Source organism: Panthera pardus, unplaced genomic scaffold, assembly GCF_024362965.1.
Source record: "Panthera pardus isolate Hobbes unplaced genomic scaffold, ASM2436296v1 HiC_scaffold_16, whole genome shotgun sequence".
Classification (NCBI taxonomy): Eukaryota; Metazoa; Chordata; class Mammalia; order Carnivora; family Felidae; genus Panthera; species Panthera pardus.
This window is the reverse complement of record NW_026526721.1, coordinates 125,745,970-125,764,626: the sequence shown is the minus strand read 5'-3', so window position 1 is coordinate 125,764,626 and position 18,657 is coordinate 125,745,970. Positions and strand designations below refer to the sequence as shown.

The following is an 18,657-nucleotide window of genomic DNA, read 5'->3' as shown; positions in this document are numbered from 1 at the left end:
GCAAATTTTAGGGCAACCACTTAAAAAAAAGTATCAATATGCTAAGAAAGTAGAACAAATGGTATCATAAAATGCTTAATTAAAACTTTTTACAAACAGCAGAAAAAGAGTGGAAGACAAAAAAATAAGAGCAACAAACAGAAATAGTAAGGAATATGGTTAGGTATTAATCCAACTGTATTAATAATCAATCTGAACATCAATGGTATAAAAGTGCACCAAGTAAAAGATTGCCAGAGTGGATCAAAAAACATGACCTAAGTATAGGCTGCCTACAAAAAATCCACTTTAAATGTAAAGACATATAAAATAAAAGTAAGTAAATGGATGGAAAAAGTTATACCATGCAAACACTAATCAAAAGAAACCAAGAGTAGTTATATTAATTTCAGAGCAGACTTCAAAGTACAGAAAGTTATCAGGGATAAAGAAGGGTATTACATAATGATAAAGGAGTCAGTTCTCCAAAAAAGGTAATAATTCTTACCATGTATGTGCCTTAAAACAGAGCATCAAACTATGTGAGGCAAAACTAATTGTAAAGAGAAACTGCAATTAGAAATACATGAATCCACTATCACAGTTGGAGACTTAATCCTCTATCAGAAATGGACAGATTCAGTAGCCAGAAAAATCAGTAAGGACATAGTTGAAATCAAATACACCATCAGTCAAGTGGATATAATTAACATCTACAAGACTAATCCTATCCAAAAGCAGAATACGTATTTTTTTCAAATTCACCTGTAACATTCACCAAGAGATCACATTTTAGGTCATAAAACACATCTTTTTTTTTTTTTTTTTTTTTTTTTAATGTTTTTACTTATTTATTTTGCAAGTGAGGGAAGGAGGGAGAGAAAGCGAGCCCATGCACTCAAGCAGGGGAGGGACAGAGAGAGAATCCCGAGAAGGCTCTGAGGTGTCAGCGCAGAACCCAATGTGGGGTTTTGATCTCAGGAACTGTTATATCATGACTTGAGCCAAAATCAAGAGTTGGACGCTCAACAAACTGAGCCACCAAGGCACCCCAGTCACAAAACACATCTTAACAAATTTAAAAGAACAGAAATCATACAATGTCTGCTCTTAGATCACAATGGAATTAAACTAGAAATCAGTATCAGAAAGATACATGGAGATTAAAGAATATACTTTAACACATGATACAAAGAAGAAATCCCAAGGGAAATTTTAAATGGAAATGAAATGAAAATAATAGCACTTCAAAATTTGTGTAATGCAGTGAAAGCAATGGTTAGAGGGAAATTACAGCATTGAATGCACATATCAGAAAAGAAAAATCCAAAATCAATAATCTAGAAGCTTCTACCCTAGAAAACTAGAAAAAGATGACCAAATTGAATCCAAAGTGAAAGAAAAGAAACACTAAAAATTAGAGTAGAAATCAATGAAATTAAAAACATAAAGCAATACATAGTATCAGCAAATCAAAAGCTGGTTCTTTGAAAAGATCAATAAAATTGATTAGTCAGCCTAAAAGAGTTGGGGGGAAGAGAAGCTACAAATTATTAATACCAGAAATTAAAGAGAAAACATCATTACAAATCCTACAGACATTAACAGGAGAATAAAGGAATACTATAAACAAATCTGTGCCTGCATATTTGATAATCCAGATGAAACAGACCAATTCCTTGAAACACACAACTTGCCAATTTCACACAAGAAGAAATGGACAATCTGAAAAGGCCTATATCTATTAAATAAATTGATTCAATAACTAATAACTTTCCAAAGCAGGAAGCACCAAGCTCAAATGAGTTAACTGGTGATTCTACCAAATGTTTAAGGAATAAACCTACCAATTCTCTACAGTCTCTTTCGGATGACAAAAGCAGAAGCAGTACTTTCTACCTCATTCTACGAGGCCAGCATTATCCTAATACCAAAATCAGACAAAGATATTACAAGAAAACTACAGACTAACTATCTTCGTGAATATAAAGCAAAAATCCTCATCAAAATATGAGCAAACTGAATCCAACAATGTACTGAAAAATAAATATATACACTATGATCAAGTGGGATGTAACCCAGGTATGCAAAGCTGGTTCAACACTTGAAAATCAATTAATATATTCTATCACATCAACAGGCTAAAGAAGAAAAATCAGTATCTTATCAATAAATATAGAAAAAGAATTTGACAAAACACAACACCAATCCTTGATAAAAACTCTCACTAAATCAGGAATAAAAGGGGATTTTCTCAATTTGATAAATACAATCTACAAAAAACCGTATAGCTAACATGCTTAATGGTGAAAAACTTGAAGATTTCCCAGTAAATCAGGTATAAGACAAGAATGTCCCTGCTCACCAATCCTTTTCAACACTGTACTGGAAATTCTAGTTAATTCAATAAGACAAAAAAGGAAATATAAAGTATACAGAGTAGGAAGGAAGAAATCAGTTATTATTTGCAGATGACACGATTGTCTATGTACAAAATCCTAAAGAACTGACAGAAAATCCCTCCTGGAACTAACATGCAATTGCAGCAAGGTTGCAGGATACAAAGTTACAAGTGGAATTTGAAATTAAAAACATAAAGCCATTTACATCTGCACCCCTGAAAATGAATTAAGATATAAATCTAACAAAAAATATACAATACCTATATGAGGAAAACTACAAAACTGATGAATGAAATGAAAGAACTAAATATATGGAGACACATTCCATGTTCATGCCTACAAAGACAAAGTACTAAGTCAGTTCTTTCTAACTTGATCTATATAGTCCATGCAGTTCCAACCAAAATCTCAGCAAGTTATTTTGTGGATATTGACAAGTGGATTCTAAGTTTTATATGGAGAGGCAAAAGACCCAGAATAGCCAGTACTGAGGGAGAGCAACTAAGTTCGAAGACTGACACGATACAATTGTAAAACTTACTATAAAGCTACAGTAAAATCATTTTGCAAAATATAAGTATACCATCATCATACTGTATACCTTAAACTTATACAATGCTATATGTCAAATTTATCTCAATAAGGCTGGAAAAATGAGAAAAAAATCTATAGTAACTAAGATAGTGTGGTACTGGCCAATGAATAGACATATAGATCAAAGGAACAGAAAAGAGAACCCAGAAACAGGCCCACATAAATATAATCAACTGATCTTTGTGACAAAGGAGCAAAGGTAATAAAATGGAGTAAAAGCAGTCTCTTCAATAAATGAACAACTGGATGTGCAAAGCAAATAAATGAGTCTAGACACAGAGCTTACGTTGTTCACAAAAACCAACTCAAAATGGATTATAAACCATTTTGTAAATGTAAAATTTATAAATGTAAAATGTAAGACTATAAAACTCCTACAAAATAATATAGGAGAAAACCTAGATAACCCAGGGTATGGCAATGACTTTTTACAACACCGAAGGCAGGGTCCCTGGAATAATAATTGATAAGGCAGAGTTAATTAAAATTAAAAACTTCTGTTCTGCAAAAGACACTGTCTAGAGAAAGAGAAGACAACCACAGACTGGGAGAAAATATTTGCAAAATACATATCTGATAAAGGAATTGCTATCTAACATATAGAAACAACTCTTAAAACTCAACAATAAGAAAACAAACAACCTAATTTAAAAATGGGCTACACATCTGAACAGATACCTCACCAAAGAAAATATACAGATGGCAAATTAAGCACATTAAAAGTTGCTCCACATCATATGTCATCAAGGAAATGCAAAATTAAAATAAGACACAACTAGGGGCACCTGGGTGGTTCAGTGGGTCAAGTGTCTGACTTCAGCTTAGGTCATGATCTCAGTTTGTGAGGTCAAGCCCCGTGTCGGGCTCTGTGCTGACCGCTTGGGGCCTGGAGCCAGCTTCTGATTCTGCATCTCCCTCTCTCTCTGCCCCTCCACCACTCACGCTCTGTTTCTCTCAAAAATAAACATTAAAAAAAATTAAAAAAAAAATAAGACACAACTATACACCTATTAGAATGGCCAAAATCTGAAACAATGACAACACCGAATCCTGGTGAGGATGTGGAACAAAAGAAACTCTCATACATTGCTGATAGGAATAGAAAATGGTACAGAAACTTTGGAAGATAGTTTTGCAGTTTCTTATAAAACTAAACACACTCTTACCATGTGATCCAGCAATCACAAGCCTTAGTATTTACCCAAAAGACTTAAAAATTTAAGTCCTTACAATTACCTACACAGGGATGTTTATATCAGCTTCATTCATAATTGCCAAAATTTGGAAGCAACCAAGATGTCCTTCAGTAGGTAAATGGCTAAATCAATTGTGGTATTTCTAGACAATGGTATAATTCTCAACATGAAAAAGAAATGAGCTTATCAAGCCATGAAAGGACATGGAGGAACTTTACATGCATATTACACTAAGTGAAAGAAGCTTATCTGAAAAGGCTACATACTTTGTGATTCCAACCATATAACATTCTGGAAAAGGCAAAACTATGGAAACAGTAAAATCATCAGTGGTTGCTAGGGTTTGGGTGATGAGAGGAAAGATGAACAAGCACAGCACAGAGGGTTTTTAGGGAAGTGAATAAAATACTCTGTATGATTCCATAATGATGGATGCATGTCATTATACATTTGTCTAAACCCACAGAATGTACTTCAAGAATGAACTATAATGTAACCAATCATGAACTTTGGCGATTATGATATGTCAAGGTAGGTTTATCAATTATAACAAGTGTATCATCTTGGTGGTAGATGCTGATAATGGGGAGACTATGTGTAAGGGCAGAGTGATACATGGGAATTCTCCTTACCTTCCCCTCAATTTTGCTGTGAACCTAAAACTTCTCTAAAAATTAAGCTTAATCAAATCAAATCAAATCAAATCGTTCTCTGTTAGTTTGGAAGACTGCACATACCCAAGGCTGCCCCTTCTCAGGAGCAATGAGAGAGGGAACTTCCAAGCTGCTAGTCTTCTGGCTGACTGTGAAGCAAAATAACACCCCTGAATTGTGACAGCAGTCTTCAAGCGACACACACAACAAAGAGTAAAAAGTAAAAACCTAAATGGCCAAGGGGGTTTAAGCACAACCTTTGATTAATGAGTCTAATGCTGACATAGGCTTGACTCCTAGGAATTCAAGCCAAATGATAAAAAAAAAAAAAAAAAAAAAGGGGAAAAATCTGAGTAGGGATAGCAGAGGCTGCACACTGTAAGAGAAATAGACTTCATAGTTTGTTCATCCAAATCTCTAAACAAATGACCCAGCAAACAACATCAATCTCTAGGGGTGCAGCGAATTGGTATGAAGTGTACCTAAATTATTTCACAACGTATCATGTATGCAACATATTACCTAAATTGTTCAGTTTTAAACAAAAAATTATGAGACATGCAAAGAAATAGGGAAATATGACCTACATGTAGCAGTAAAAAAGTGAGCAATAAAAACAGTGGCCCATAAAGATTGCAAAGCAATATTTTAAATATGTTCAAAGAACTAAAAAAATATATACATAAGGAATGAAAAATATGTCACTATCTCATTAAATAGAGAATAAGAAGAATAAAAAGAAATGATAAAAAGAGAACAAATGGAAATTTTGCAGTTGCAAATTACAATAACAAATTAAGAATTCTCTATGGGGCTCAACAGATTTGAACTGGCAGAATAAATAGTTGGTAATCTTGAATATACATCAGTAGAAATTATGTATTCTGAAGAGCAGAGAGAAAGAATAAAGAAAAATGAACAGAGCCTCAGAAATGTGCGATACCATTAAGTGCACTGATAGGTGTAGTGGAAATACCAGGAGAAGAAAGGAGTAGAAATGCATTTAAAGATATAATAGAAAAAAAAAAAAGATATAATAGTTAATACTTCCAAATTTGGTGAAAAACATTAATCTACACATTATCAAAGCTCAACAAAGTCCAAGCAAGATAAATTCAAAAAGACCCACACCCCGATGCATCATAGGCAAAATGCTAAAAGCTAACACTAAAGGAAAACTCTTGAAAGAAGAGCAAGTAACTCATGATTTCTCATCAGATGCAATGGAGGCCAGAAGTCAGTGGGACAGCATCATCAATGTACTGAAAGTAACACACTATCAAATCAGAATATTTTATCTAGCAAAACTCTATTTCAAAGCTAAAGATAAAATAAAGACACTCCCAGAAGGAATAAAAATAGAGAATTAGTTGCTGGCTGACCTGACTTAAAAGAAACAATAAAAGATGTTCTTCAGGCTGAAAGCAAATGATGCCAGAGAATACACATGAAAAAACCAAGAGAGCTAAAAGGTAATTATTAAGTAGTTATGAAGGCCAATATAATTGCATATTTATTCTTTTCACTAATTTAAACAAGAATTGTATAAAATAATATGTATCACTGTATTGTTGAGCCAATAACATAGAAATGTAATATATTTGATAATAAATACAAAAGAAATAGGTGGGAGCAAAGATATATTAGTGTAAGGAAATGATGCCAGATGGTATATCAAATCCACAGAAAGAAATGAGGAGAACCAGAAAGGGCAAATAAGATTAATAATATAACAGGCCCCTGGGTGGCTCAGTCAGTTAAGTGTCCAACTTCAAGTCAGGTCACAATCTCATGGTTTGTGAGTTTGAGCCCACATCGGGCTCTGCTGTCAGAGCAGAGCCCACCTCGGATCCTCTGTCCCACTCTGTCTCTGCCCTGCCCCTACTCACACTCTCTCTCAAAAATAAATAAACATTAAAAAAAAGGTTACTATAACAAACTCTATAATAAATGTATACTTGGCTCCATTTCTTCTCTCAGTATATTTAAAAGACATACAATTATATCAAATATAATTATAATGATGTATTGTTGGGTGTGTAACATATTTAGATGCAGTATGTGTAACAATAATGACACAAAAAAGAATAGAAATGGAGCTATATAGGGGCACCTGGGTAGCTCAGTCAGTTAAGCATCCGACTTCAGCTCAGGTCATGATCTCACGGTTCATGGGTTCGAGCCCCGCGTTGGGCTCTGTGCTGACAGCTCAGAAGAGCCTGGAGCCTGCTTCAGATTCTGTGTCTCTCTCTCTGTCCCTACCCTACTCATGCTCTGTCTCTCTCTCTTTCAAAAAAATAAATAAACATTAAAAAAAGAAAAGAAAAGCTATATAGAAGTAAAGTTTTTATATTTCCCTAGAGTAAATTTGAAGAAATTTTGATAAGATGTATATTTTAAGGCCTACATAAACCCACTAAGGACATAACTAAAAAAGTACAATTAAGTAATTTTGAAGTAAGGGACACCTGGGTGTCTCAGTCAGTTGGGTGTCCAACATGATCTCATGGCTTGTGAGTTCAAGCCCTACAGTGGGCTCTGTGCTGACAGCTCAGAGTCTGCTTCAGATTCTGTCTCCTCCATCTCTCTCTGCCCCTCCCCTGCTCACACTCACTCACACTCTCTCTCAAATATAGATAAACATTAAAAAGAAAAAAATTTTAAATAATTTGGAAGTAAAATGTTACACTAGAAAATATCCACTTAATATAAAAGAAGTCATGGCCAACTAATCTTTGACAAAGCAGGAAAGAATATCCAGTGGAATAAAGATAGTCTCTTCAACAAGTGGTGCTGGGAAACCTGGACAGCGACATGCAGGAGAATGAACCTGGACCACTTTCTTACACCATACACAAAACTAAACTCAAAATGGGTGGAAGACCTAAATGTAAGACAGGAAGCCATCAAAATCCTAGAGGAGAAAGCAGGCAAAGACCTCTTTGACCTTGGCCACAGCAACTTCTTACTCAACATGTCTCTGGAGGCAAGGTAAACAAAAGCAAAAATGAACTATTGGGACCTCATCAAAATAAAAAGCTTCTGCACAGCCAAGAAAACAACCAGCAAAACTAAAAGGCAACTGACAGAATGGGAGAAGATATTTGCAAATGACATATCAGATAAAGGGTAGTATCCAACTCTATAAAGAATTTCTCAAACTCATCACCCAAAAAAACAGATAATCCAGTGAAAAAATGGGCAAAAGACATGAACAGACACTTCTCCAAGGAAGACATCCAGATGGCCAACCAACACATGAAAAAATGCTCAACATCACTCATCATCAGGGAAATACAAATCAAAACCACAATGAGATATCACCTCACATCTGTCAGAACAGTTAACATTAACAACTCAGGCAACCACCGATGTTGGCAAGGATGCAGAGGAAGAGGATCTCTTTTGCATTGCTGGTGGGAATGCAAACTGGTGCAGCCACTGTGAAAAACAGTATGGAGGCTCCTCAAAAAATTAAAAATAGAACTACCCTATGATCCAGCAATTGCACTAGTAGGTATTTATCTAAAGTATACAGGTGTGCTGTTTCAAAGGGGCACATGCACCCCAATGTTTACAGCAGCACTATCAACAACAGCCAAAGTACGGAAAGAGCCCAAATGTCCATCGATGGATGAATGGATAAAAAAGATGTGGTATATATATACAATGGAGTATTATTCAGCAATCAAAAATAATGAAATCTTGTCATTTGCAACAACGTGGATGGAACAAGAGGGTATTACCCTATGTGAAATTAGAGAAAGACAAATATCATATGACTTCACTCACATGAGGACTTTAAGATACAAAACAGATGAACATAAGGGAAGGGAAGCAAAACTAATATAAAAACAGGGAGGGGGACAAAACATAAGAGACTCTTAAATACAGAGAACAGGGTTGCTGGAGGGATTGTGGGAGGGGGGATGGGCTAAATGGGTAAGGGCATTAAGGAATCTACTCTTGGCAAATATTTTATTTATTTTTATTTTTTATTTTTATTTATTTATTTTTTTTTCTTTTATTTATTTATTTATTTATTTATTTTTTAATATATGAAATTTACTGTCAAATTGGTTTCCATACAACACCCAGTGCTCATCCCAAAAGGTGCCCTCCTCAATACCCATCACCCACCCTGCCCTCCCTCCCACCCTGCCCTCCCTCCCCCCCCCCCATCAACCCTCAGTTTGTTCTCAGTTTTTAACAGTCTCTAATGCTTTGGCTCTCTCCCACTCTAACCTCTTTATTTTATTTTTTTTTTTCCTTCCCCTCCCCCATGGGTTTCTGTTATGTTTCTCAGGATCCACATAAGAGTGAAACCATATGGTATCTGTCTTTCTCTGTATGGCTTATTTCACTTAGCATCACACTCTCCAGTTCCATCCATGTTGCTACAAAAGGCCATATTTCATTTTTTCTCATTGCCACGTAGTATTCCATTGTGTATATAAACCACAATTTCTTTATCCATTCATCAGTTGATGGACATTTAGGCTCTTTCCATAATTTGGCTATTGTTGAGAGTGCCGCTATAAACATTGGGGTACAGGTGCCCCTATGCATCAGTACTCCTGTATCCCTTGGATAAATTCCTAGCAGTGCTATTGCTGGGTCATAGGGTAGGTCTATTTTTAATTTTCTGAGGAACCTCCACACTGCTTTCCAGAGCGGCTGCACCAATTTGCAAGGAATCTACTCTTGAAATCATTGTTGCACTATATGCTAACTTGGATGTAAATTAAAAAATAATTTTAAAAAATATATAAAAAAGGCAATAAGGGAGGAAATAGCAAAAATAGATCTATAGAAGCAAACAGTATAATGGCAGAAAATGAAGTGTCTGACTCTTGATCTCAGCTCAGGTCTTGTTCAATCCCCACAAACAACAACCCAAAACATGATCAAACTACACTCTATCTATAAGAAGCAAAGTTTACATTCAAAGACAAAAAGCCAGAAAGTGAAAGGATGGAAAAAAAGTATACCATGCAAACAGTAAATAAAATACAACTGGAGTGGTTATATTAGTATCAGACAAAATAGAATAAGACAAAAGTTACTAGAGCCAGGGAATGACATTTTATAATGCTATTTAAGAGTCAATCCATCAGGAAGGCACAAGTATACACATAAATACACCTAACAAAAGGGCTAGCCTCAAAAGGCATGAAGCAAAAAATCGACAAATTTGAAAGGAAAAATAACAATTCAGTAATAGTTGAGGAGACTTCAATACCCCACTCTCAATAATGGATAGAACTAGACAAAATATTAACAAAGAAATAGAAGACTTGAACAACGCTATTAAAAAAAAAAAACAAAACCAACCATATGCCACCTGACCTAACAGATACCTCAACACCACTGAACACCAGCAGAAGAATACATATTCTCCTGAAGTACATATGGAACATTCTCTAGAATAGACCATATATTGGTCTATAAAACAAGCCTGAATAAATTTGAAAGGATTAAATTATACAAAGCATGTTCTCGGGGCATGTGGGTGGCTCAGTTGGTTAAGCGTCCAACTTCGGCTCAGGTCATGATCTTATAGTTCGTGCCGGCTGCTCAGAGCCTGGAGCCTGTTTCAGATTCTGTGTCTCCTCTCTCTCTTCCCCTCCCCTGCACACTGTGTCTCTTTCTCTCAAAAAAATGAATAAAACATTAAAAAAATTAAAAAAATTCATGTTCTCTAATCACAATGTAATGAAATGAGAAATCAATAATCGAAGGAAAATTTGGAAATTCACAAATATGTGGAAATTAAATAAAATACTCCTTAATAACTAAGATAAAAGAATACATCACAAAGAAAATGAGAAAGTCACTGAGATGAATGAAAACATAAATGCAACATATCAGAATCTGTAAGATGCAACTAAAGTAATGCTCAGAGGAAAATGTATATCTGTAAATGCCCAGAATAAATAAGTTTTCAAACTAACCACCCCCCCCCCCCCCACACACACACAAATACCCAACATCACTCATTCTCTATCATATTATTCTATTTCAGTGCCTGAGACTCTTGTTCCTATTTTATGTTGTGTCCCCCTTACATTAGAAACTTTGTATTGTTCGCTGCCTGGGCATACTAGAATAACAGTTATACAACAGTACCTGACCATATTGTTTAATAAATCTTTTTTGACCAAATGAAGTCGGCATCTCTCCTTAGAATTATCACTCATATTCATATGATTTTTAACTGTCTCTCCAAATTTCTGTTTATTTAGCATTATTACAACTGATATACCTTTCTACCAAATTCATAAAATTCAGTATCCCATCAATATTTTTTATGAAAACTGCATATATTACTTCTTTAAACTATTATCAGTTATCAAAAATAAAAAAATAGAAAAATAAATCAATCTTCTTGGACCAAGTCAAATAAAAAATTCAGTTTACCTTTGAACATGGATTTGAATTGTGCACGTCCACTTAAATGTGGATTTTTTTTCAATACACTACATACCATAAATATATTTTCTCTTATGACTTTAACATTTTCTTTTCTCTAGCTTACTTTATTATAAGAAAGCATAAAATACATACAACATATGAAAGATGTTAACTATTATCGGTAAGGCTTCTAGTCATTAATAGGCTACAAATAGTTAAGTTTTTGGGAAGTCAAAAGTTACATAGTACAGCATAGAGGGTATAGTCAATAAGACTGTAATAATGTTGTATCATGACAGTTACTAAATTTACCATGGTGAGCACTGTGTTATGTATAGAATTCCTGAGTCACTATGTTATATACCTGAAACTAACATAATATCGTATGTCAACTATATTTAAGTAATAAAAAATAACATTAAAAAAGTGTGAAATTTAAAATTTAATAAATACCCTTTTATTTTAAATTAAAAAAAAGTTAAAACACGATTTTTGATTGTGAGGAGGTCTGCACCCCTAACCCATGTTGTTCAAGAGTCAACTGTAAAACTAAAATATAATTAATGTAAGAGGAAAAAAGAAAGGGTTACACAATGGCTAAGCCAATGTTCCTACTTCTTTGAATTGTGGAATAAGAAAAGAAGTCATTGCCCACTTACTCAATTTAATCTTGCAAATTCTGGAGTACTAAAGGTGAACAGTGAAAGAACAATTATACAGATGCTTGCAAGAAAACTATGGTTCCTTAAAACAATCAGAGCATATGTTATCAACAGTAATTATATCTAGATGACTAACATTTTTCCAAAAAATAAAACATTTAAAATTACAAGGGTATCATGATGAAAGTAACTTACACAGTCTTTTTGTCCTGTCGAAGAAGTTTAGAAGAAAATTCACTTAATACTTCCAGGAAAGCCAGATTAGGAGGGGGATATTCTTGTCCTTTCTGATTTTGGTATTTAAAGGCAAACTCTATGCCATCCCTGAAGTAAAAGAAAATAACATCTTATTTTTCCAGATAAGTAGTGTAGTTCTCTCAATGGGCTAGAATTTCAAAGTAGTTGAAAAGGCAGGAAAATCATCACTGAAGGAAGTAAAATCCAATAAATTTGAAGGGCAAAACAATGTTAATTTGTATGACATATATACCTATTAGTATTCTATTATTTACAGTAGAAAAGTATTAGTTGTAGCAAATAATATAAAAAATAGCTGAATAACCACAAAGCTAAATTCCTGTATGTATCTTATAGGGGTAACACAATACCCTGGAAAGGGCATTAGATTGTCAGAAACTTTGGTTCTCAGAGTTGGGTCACGGGACCAAGCAGCTATATGAGGTATTTAAACGTAAGGTATTTAACATTTTCTGTCATTCAGTTTTTAGTTATGAAATAAAGTTGACCAAATTAGTACAGTGTTTTTAAACCCATGTCTCCTATAACATTTTCTCACTGACCAGATATTTTGTTAAATTTTACTTTCTATTCTTTATAAATGACAAAATAGAGAGTTGAAGTATTTTTCAAATTCAAAAGGCCCTCCTAGTTGAGAATAACTAGATGACACAACCTCTGAAGTTATTGTAACTTAAAAATTCTATCATTTGTCACTTTAAAAATGGGTCAAATAACATTTATTTCAGTTAAATTCCAGTAAAACTAAATTCTTTATAACATAAAGGGTTTATTCAGCTCACTCACTTGTGAAGTGTGGCAACTGCTTCTCGTGTCTTGATCTGATCCAGTCCGAACGTAAGGGCAAAACGACGTGCCAGTTCTTTAATGCCACTGACATGGGCAGATGTCCTATCTAGATTGGGACCTTGCTCTTGGACAAGTTCATTAAACAACTGGTTGAAAGAAAAAAAGAGGAAAAATCTACAGCTAAGAAATATTTATTTCATTTATTATCAGAATAGGTAATATAATTTAAAAATATTTAAAAGGCACATGTTAAAATTTCCCTCCTTATATTTAACCATAGTCACACTGTTCCCCTTCTCCAAGTCATCTACCATTACTAATTTCTTGAGCTCATTTTCATGCTAGTTGTGTGATTAAATGTGAACAGGAATTTCTTTTTTTTTTTTTTTAAGTTTCTTTATTTATTTTGCAAGAGACAGAGACAGCATGTGTGGGGGAGGGGCAGAGACAGAGAAACCCACACAAGCTCATACAGCCCATGCTGCCAGAGCAGAGCTTGACGTGAGGCTTGAACTCATGAAACTAGGAGGTCATGACCTGAACCAAAAGCAAGAGTTGACACTTAACCGACTGAGCCACCCAGGTGCCCTAGGACTTTATTTCTTTTTAACAAAAAAATAATGTATTTTAGGCTGGGGGAAAAGAAATATGCTTATAGAAATATACTTTATATTCATAAACATTTACGTATTCTTTTTGTTGTTTCATAAGGATGGCAATATACGATATATGCGGTTCAGAACGTTGGTTTTTTTCACTGATTATATCTTTAGACAAGAACACTATGTAAAAAAAGACATTTGGATATATGGGGTGATTTTTCCTACCCACCAACAAAATATACAAAAAGGTTCTTAAGCTGGGTGGAGGGATTTTATAAATTACACATAGATTGCACATATTGTATCAGAATAACAACAACCAAATAAATCTGGAGTACTAAAGAATATAAAAGCTATCATCATTCTACCACCAAGATCAGACACTTAAATTTAGCTATACATATCTGTCTTCCCTATAAGATATGAATAGTCCAGGCTTTCATCTAAAGCCACTCCCTACTTATTTACTAGATCTCACTCCATTTTACCTATTTAGCAATTTTGCTTTCATGCTTACGGCTCTGTCCTGCATCCTTAACTATTCCCTCTCTACTACCTGCATGCATCTTAAAAAGAAACCAACATAAAAAAAAACAAAACAACCCATAACTTAACTCTATCTCCTATGTCAGCTAGTAATGCATCGTTTTGATTCTCTCTATGGCAAAGATCCTAAAAAGGATTGTTTACATTGTTTTTCTTCACCTCCTCACTCCCAATCTCTCAGTTCACTCTAATCATACCATTCCATTGAATGGCTCTTCTAGTAATTATGTTGTCCACCTTCTCATTTTCTTCACCAACAGAGTGTCATGACTAGAAACAGCAGGTCTTCAAAAAATTTTCAAATTTATTTACAGATAATTACTTATAAATTTTTAAACTTCAAAATGTTTTCAGAAATGGTTGTACACAATAGCCTTAAATTTTAAAATGTATACTTAAAATGAATACAAAAAATATCTCTTTGTGCAAAATTCAAGTAATATAAAAATAAAAGTTCTCCTTCCTCTGTGCCATTAAATATTATTCTTCTCTCCAAAGGTAATTTATGTTAAAGTTTCAAGGTTTTCTAGACTAGTTTAGACACACCAATATATCACATACACAAAACTTCTAATATAAATGGTACTATCCTATATATTTTGTCCTGAAACTTGCTCCGTTTTTTCCCGCTTTTTCAAGTTGTTATTTAAATTCCAGTTAGCTAACAGAGGGTGTAATACTAATTTTAGGTGTAGAATTTAGGGATTCATTACTTACATACAACTCCCAGTGCCCATCACGAGTGCCCTCCTTACTACCCATCACCCATTTAAGCCATCCCCCCGCCTACCTCCCCTCCATCAACCCTCAGTTTGTTCTCTGTTAAGAATCTGTTTTGTTTCTTAAATTCCACATGAGAAAAATCATATGGGGTGTCTCTCTGACTTGTTTCGCTTAGCATGATGGTCTCTAGCTCCATCCGCACTGCTGCAAATGACAAGATTTCACTCTTTTTTATGGCTAAGGAATATTCCATTGTTTATTTTTGTGTGTGTGTGTGTGTGTGTACCTCTTTGAATGTGCGTGTCTCTTTCAATTAGTATTTTTGTATTCTTTGGGTAAATACCTAGTAATGCAATTGCTGGGTATTGGACAGTTTTATTTTTAACTTTTTGAGGAACCTCCATACTGTTTTCCAGAGTGGCTGTACCAGTCTGGATTTCCACCAACAGTGCATGAAGCTTCCCCTTTCTCCAAAACTTGCTATTTTTCACTTAATATTTTGTCTTAAAACTTTTAGCTACTTCAGAGTTTCACACTTTAACCATTCTTCTGCTGAATCTCCAATCTTTCAATATTATAGACTGCTACAATAAAACATATTTTACATACATATCTTTGTGTGTACCTGCATGTACCTCTATAGATACCTAGCAGCAAAAAGTGACTTTTAAAAGGAGTATTTATCTTCAATTTTGATATATTCTGCAAAATTGTATTTCAAGAAGGCAATAGAATTTTCTTAAAAAAAATTTTTTTTTTTTAAGTTTACTTCATTTATTTTTAGAGAGAGAAAGAGAGAGAGCACGGGAGGGGCAGAGAGAGAGAATCCCAAGCAGGCTCTATGCTGACAGTCATGTGGGGCTCAAACTCACGAATTGTGAAATCATGACCTGGACTGAAATCAAGAGTCGGACACTTAACTGACAACTGAGCCACCGAGGTGCCCTGGCAATAGCAATTTCTTTCACAAAAGACCCTTTTTCTCTACATCTTTATCAACTGTTGGTATTAACAATGATTTAAATTCATGCTAATCTGTTCATCAGTGACAAATATCTCTTTGTTTCAATTCGTATTTCATCAATTATTTAAAAAAATTTTTTTTAATGTTTTATTTATTTTTGAGAGACAGAGACAAAGCGTGAACGTGGGGGAGACACAGAATCTGAAGCAGGCTCCAGGCCCTGGGCTGTCAGCACAGAGCCCATCATGGGGCTCAAACCCACAGAACGCAAGATCATGACCTGAGCCAAAGTCAGACACTTAACCAACTGAGCCACCCAGGCATCCCTTTATTAATTATTAATGAAGTTATGCCTCTTCTCATAGGGTTATTGTTTTATAAGATTTCTCTTCTGAAAAGTGGCTTTTCATATCCCTTGCTCACTTTTCTAAGGAATGTGTTTTTGTTATTGATTTGTAGGATTTATTAAGTATGATTGAAAATATTTCCCCCAACCTGTCATTTGTTTTTAACTTTGTTCATAGGGCTGGTTGACATATAAATGTATTTAAGTTTACATACACAAACCTACAGCCCCACCTACCTCCTGAAATCTCTGTATTAATTCATGAGGCATTTATTAGGGACTCTGATTTATATATGTGACCTATTTCATTATTTGAATACTATTCTTGCCCTTTCTTCATTAAATATGTTAAAAAAATATTTATGTATTTTTCTTTTTAGATGAGTACTTTTTAAAATATCCATTTGCATTTCATCTGGTCCAAGAGTAGATAACTTTAGTAGGATTTCATTATTTGAAATGTGTACTATAAGACTATCTTCCAAAAGAAAAGACAGATAACACATGTTTTTGTACCAGAAAGTATCCATAGTAATGTATTAATTACTACTTATTATTACTTAAACAATGACCTAGTTTAAGTGAGGTAAAATATACCTAGTACATACTAAGCCCATAAAAGTACTCAGTAACATTAATTCTAACCTTTACCTCTTTCCTTTAGATTTCTTACCTGCTGTAAACTGAGAATGAGGGTCTTGGCACACTGAATTTTATCAATCTGTCTGGTTTTACTCAGTGTTTCCTTAATAATATCACCATAGTCATTGTAATACTATGAGAAAAAGAAAGAAAATACAGCTTTAAAATTATTGAAATTTCATGAGACAAAGTAGATTGGTGAAAAAAATGGAAGGGGGAGTTCAGAGGTGTTTAATCTCTTCATCTTAAACATAATGAGAGACAAAAGATATTGTCTAAAGTTAAAGGAATACACATTTGATATTTAAGATTAAGAAACAGTGAAAGTTAACGATAAAACTGAAAACTGGGAATTGTAGAAGAGGAAGATAGGTAAACAAAATTCCTTATTCTCTGTAATACGGATTCAATAGACATCACTTAAAAGGTAACAAATCAACAAACAGAACTTTGGTAGAAACTTAGCAAAGAACTAAAACCAGAACAATTAAAACTGCTTACCTCTGGGGAGTGAGCCTAAATAAGTGGGAAGGGCAGATTAGGGTCACAGACTTAACTTTAAATACTTTTGTGTTCTATCTCATTCCCTGTCACCACCACATGTGTGTATGTTACTATTATAAAAAATAAAAACAATGACTTGTTCGATAGTGACTGAGAAAAATTTAACTAATTCCTTTACAATTCAGTTTTTTGATATAGGATTTAAAAAATTTTCCTTGTGAGTAAATAATTTAAAAAAGCCTTATTTAAAGCCATTAAATCTGGATGTTATTTCCAAGTGAAAGCCTAAAAACCTACAACTTATGTGAAAAAGTAATATATTAGCTTAGTAATTGGATTTTTATAATTTACAAAAAAGATGGCTATGCTTCCATGATATAAGGTGCAAAAAAAGAGAAAGATACAATAATACACTAAAGTGGTTAAACAGGGAGATCTCTAATAAATTCAGATTTGTAATGGTCATACAGAGAACTGGGGCAAAAAGCTATATATATATACCTAAGGGTATATAACAAAGAGTAGCAAATAACTATCAGAATACTCTCAAAAAGATTACAGCTTTTAATGAGAAGCACAGCAATTGCTAAGGATGATAATAAATTTTGGATAAGGCTCATTTCTTGAAATCAATACAGTATTATAAAGGGATGAAAAGGAAAAACCATGGTATACTCATATTTATCCATCCAAACATAATGTTTAGATATTATGCTAGGAAGCCATCTCAGACTCCTTTCAGTTAGGTCTCTCTCTATATCCTGTGTTTGCTTTGTAATTTGTACATCTACCACTACAATAATTGTGCTGAGGTTTTATGGTTTAGTGGGAAGAGCTAAGCTTGGAAGCTAGACAAACCTAGAATCAAATTCCAGTTTTTGCTATTTATAATAGTTATGTGACCATGGAAAGTTACTTAACCTTTTTGAGCCTTAATTTCCTTATCTGTAAATGACAGGATTACTGTAAACAACAAACATAATGAAAGAGCCTCAGAACAGTATCTCATATATAAATTGCACAGAACAAAGGCAGCCACTCATTATTACCATGTTACATTATATTATGCTTGTATTTCAGTTTCCCTATTAACCTGTAAGCTCCTTAGTGCAGAAATCATGTTTTATTTAAATCTCTGGCTATCAACACAGTGTTGGTCACACTGCAGTTGTTCAGCAAAATATGATGAATTAATTACTATTTATCCTACCTAGAACTGGACCATACATAACTAAACATGGATAAAGATGCAAGTGGATCAATGGCACACACAATATTCTGAACATGCGCAAAACAAAACACTATCTGCGTCAGGAGAACAAGGTAAAAACACATAAACTGAGAAGTCTGCCTGTCATAAAGATTTCTGAGCAATGCTTTTTT

General features: G+C 34.1%; 1 protein-coding gene across 3 annotated transcripts in view; it reads right to left on the bottom strand.

Annotated features, from left to right (window-relative positions):
- Window positions 1-18,657, bottom strand: part of STAG1 (stromal antigen 1) — a 403,080-nt gene that overhangs the window by 14,777 nt on the left and 369,646 nt on the right. For all 3 annotated transcript variants that reach the window (XM_019437287.2, XM_019437295.2, XM_019437306.2), the window contains 3 exons: window positions 16,802-16,903; window positions 12,945-13,093; window positions 12,096-12,224 (listed from right to left, as the gene is read on the bottom strand). In XM_019437287.2, coding sequence (XP_019292832.1) covers window positions 12,096-12,224; window positions 12,945-13,093; window positions 16,802-16,903 — 380 coding nt within the window. The remainder of the gene's footprint in view (window positions 1-12,095; window positions 12,225-12,944; window positions 13,094-16,801; window positions 16,904-18,657) is intronic.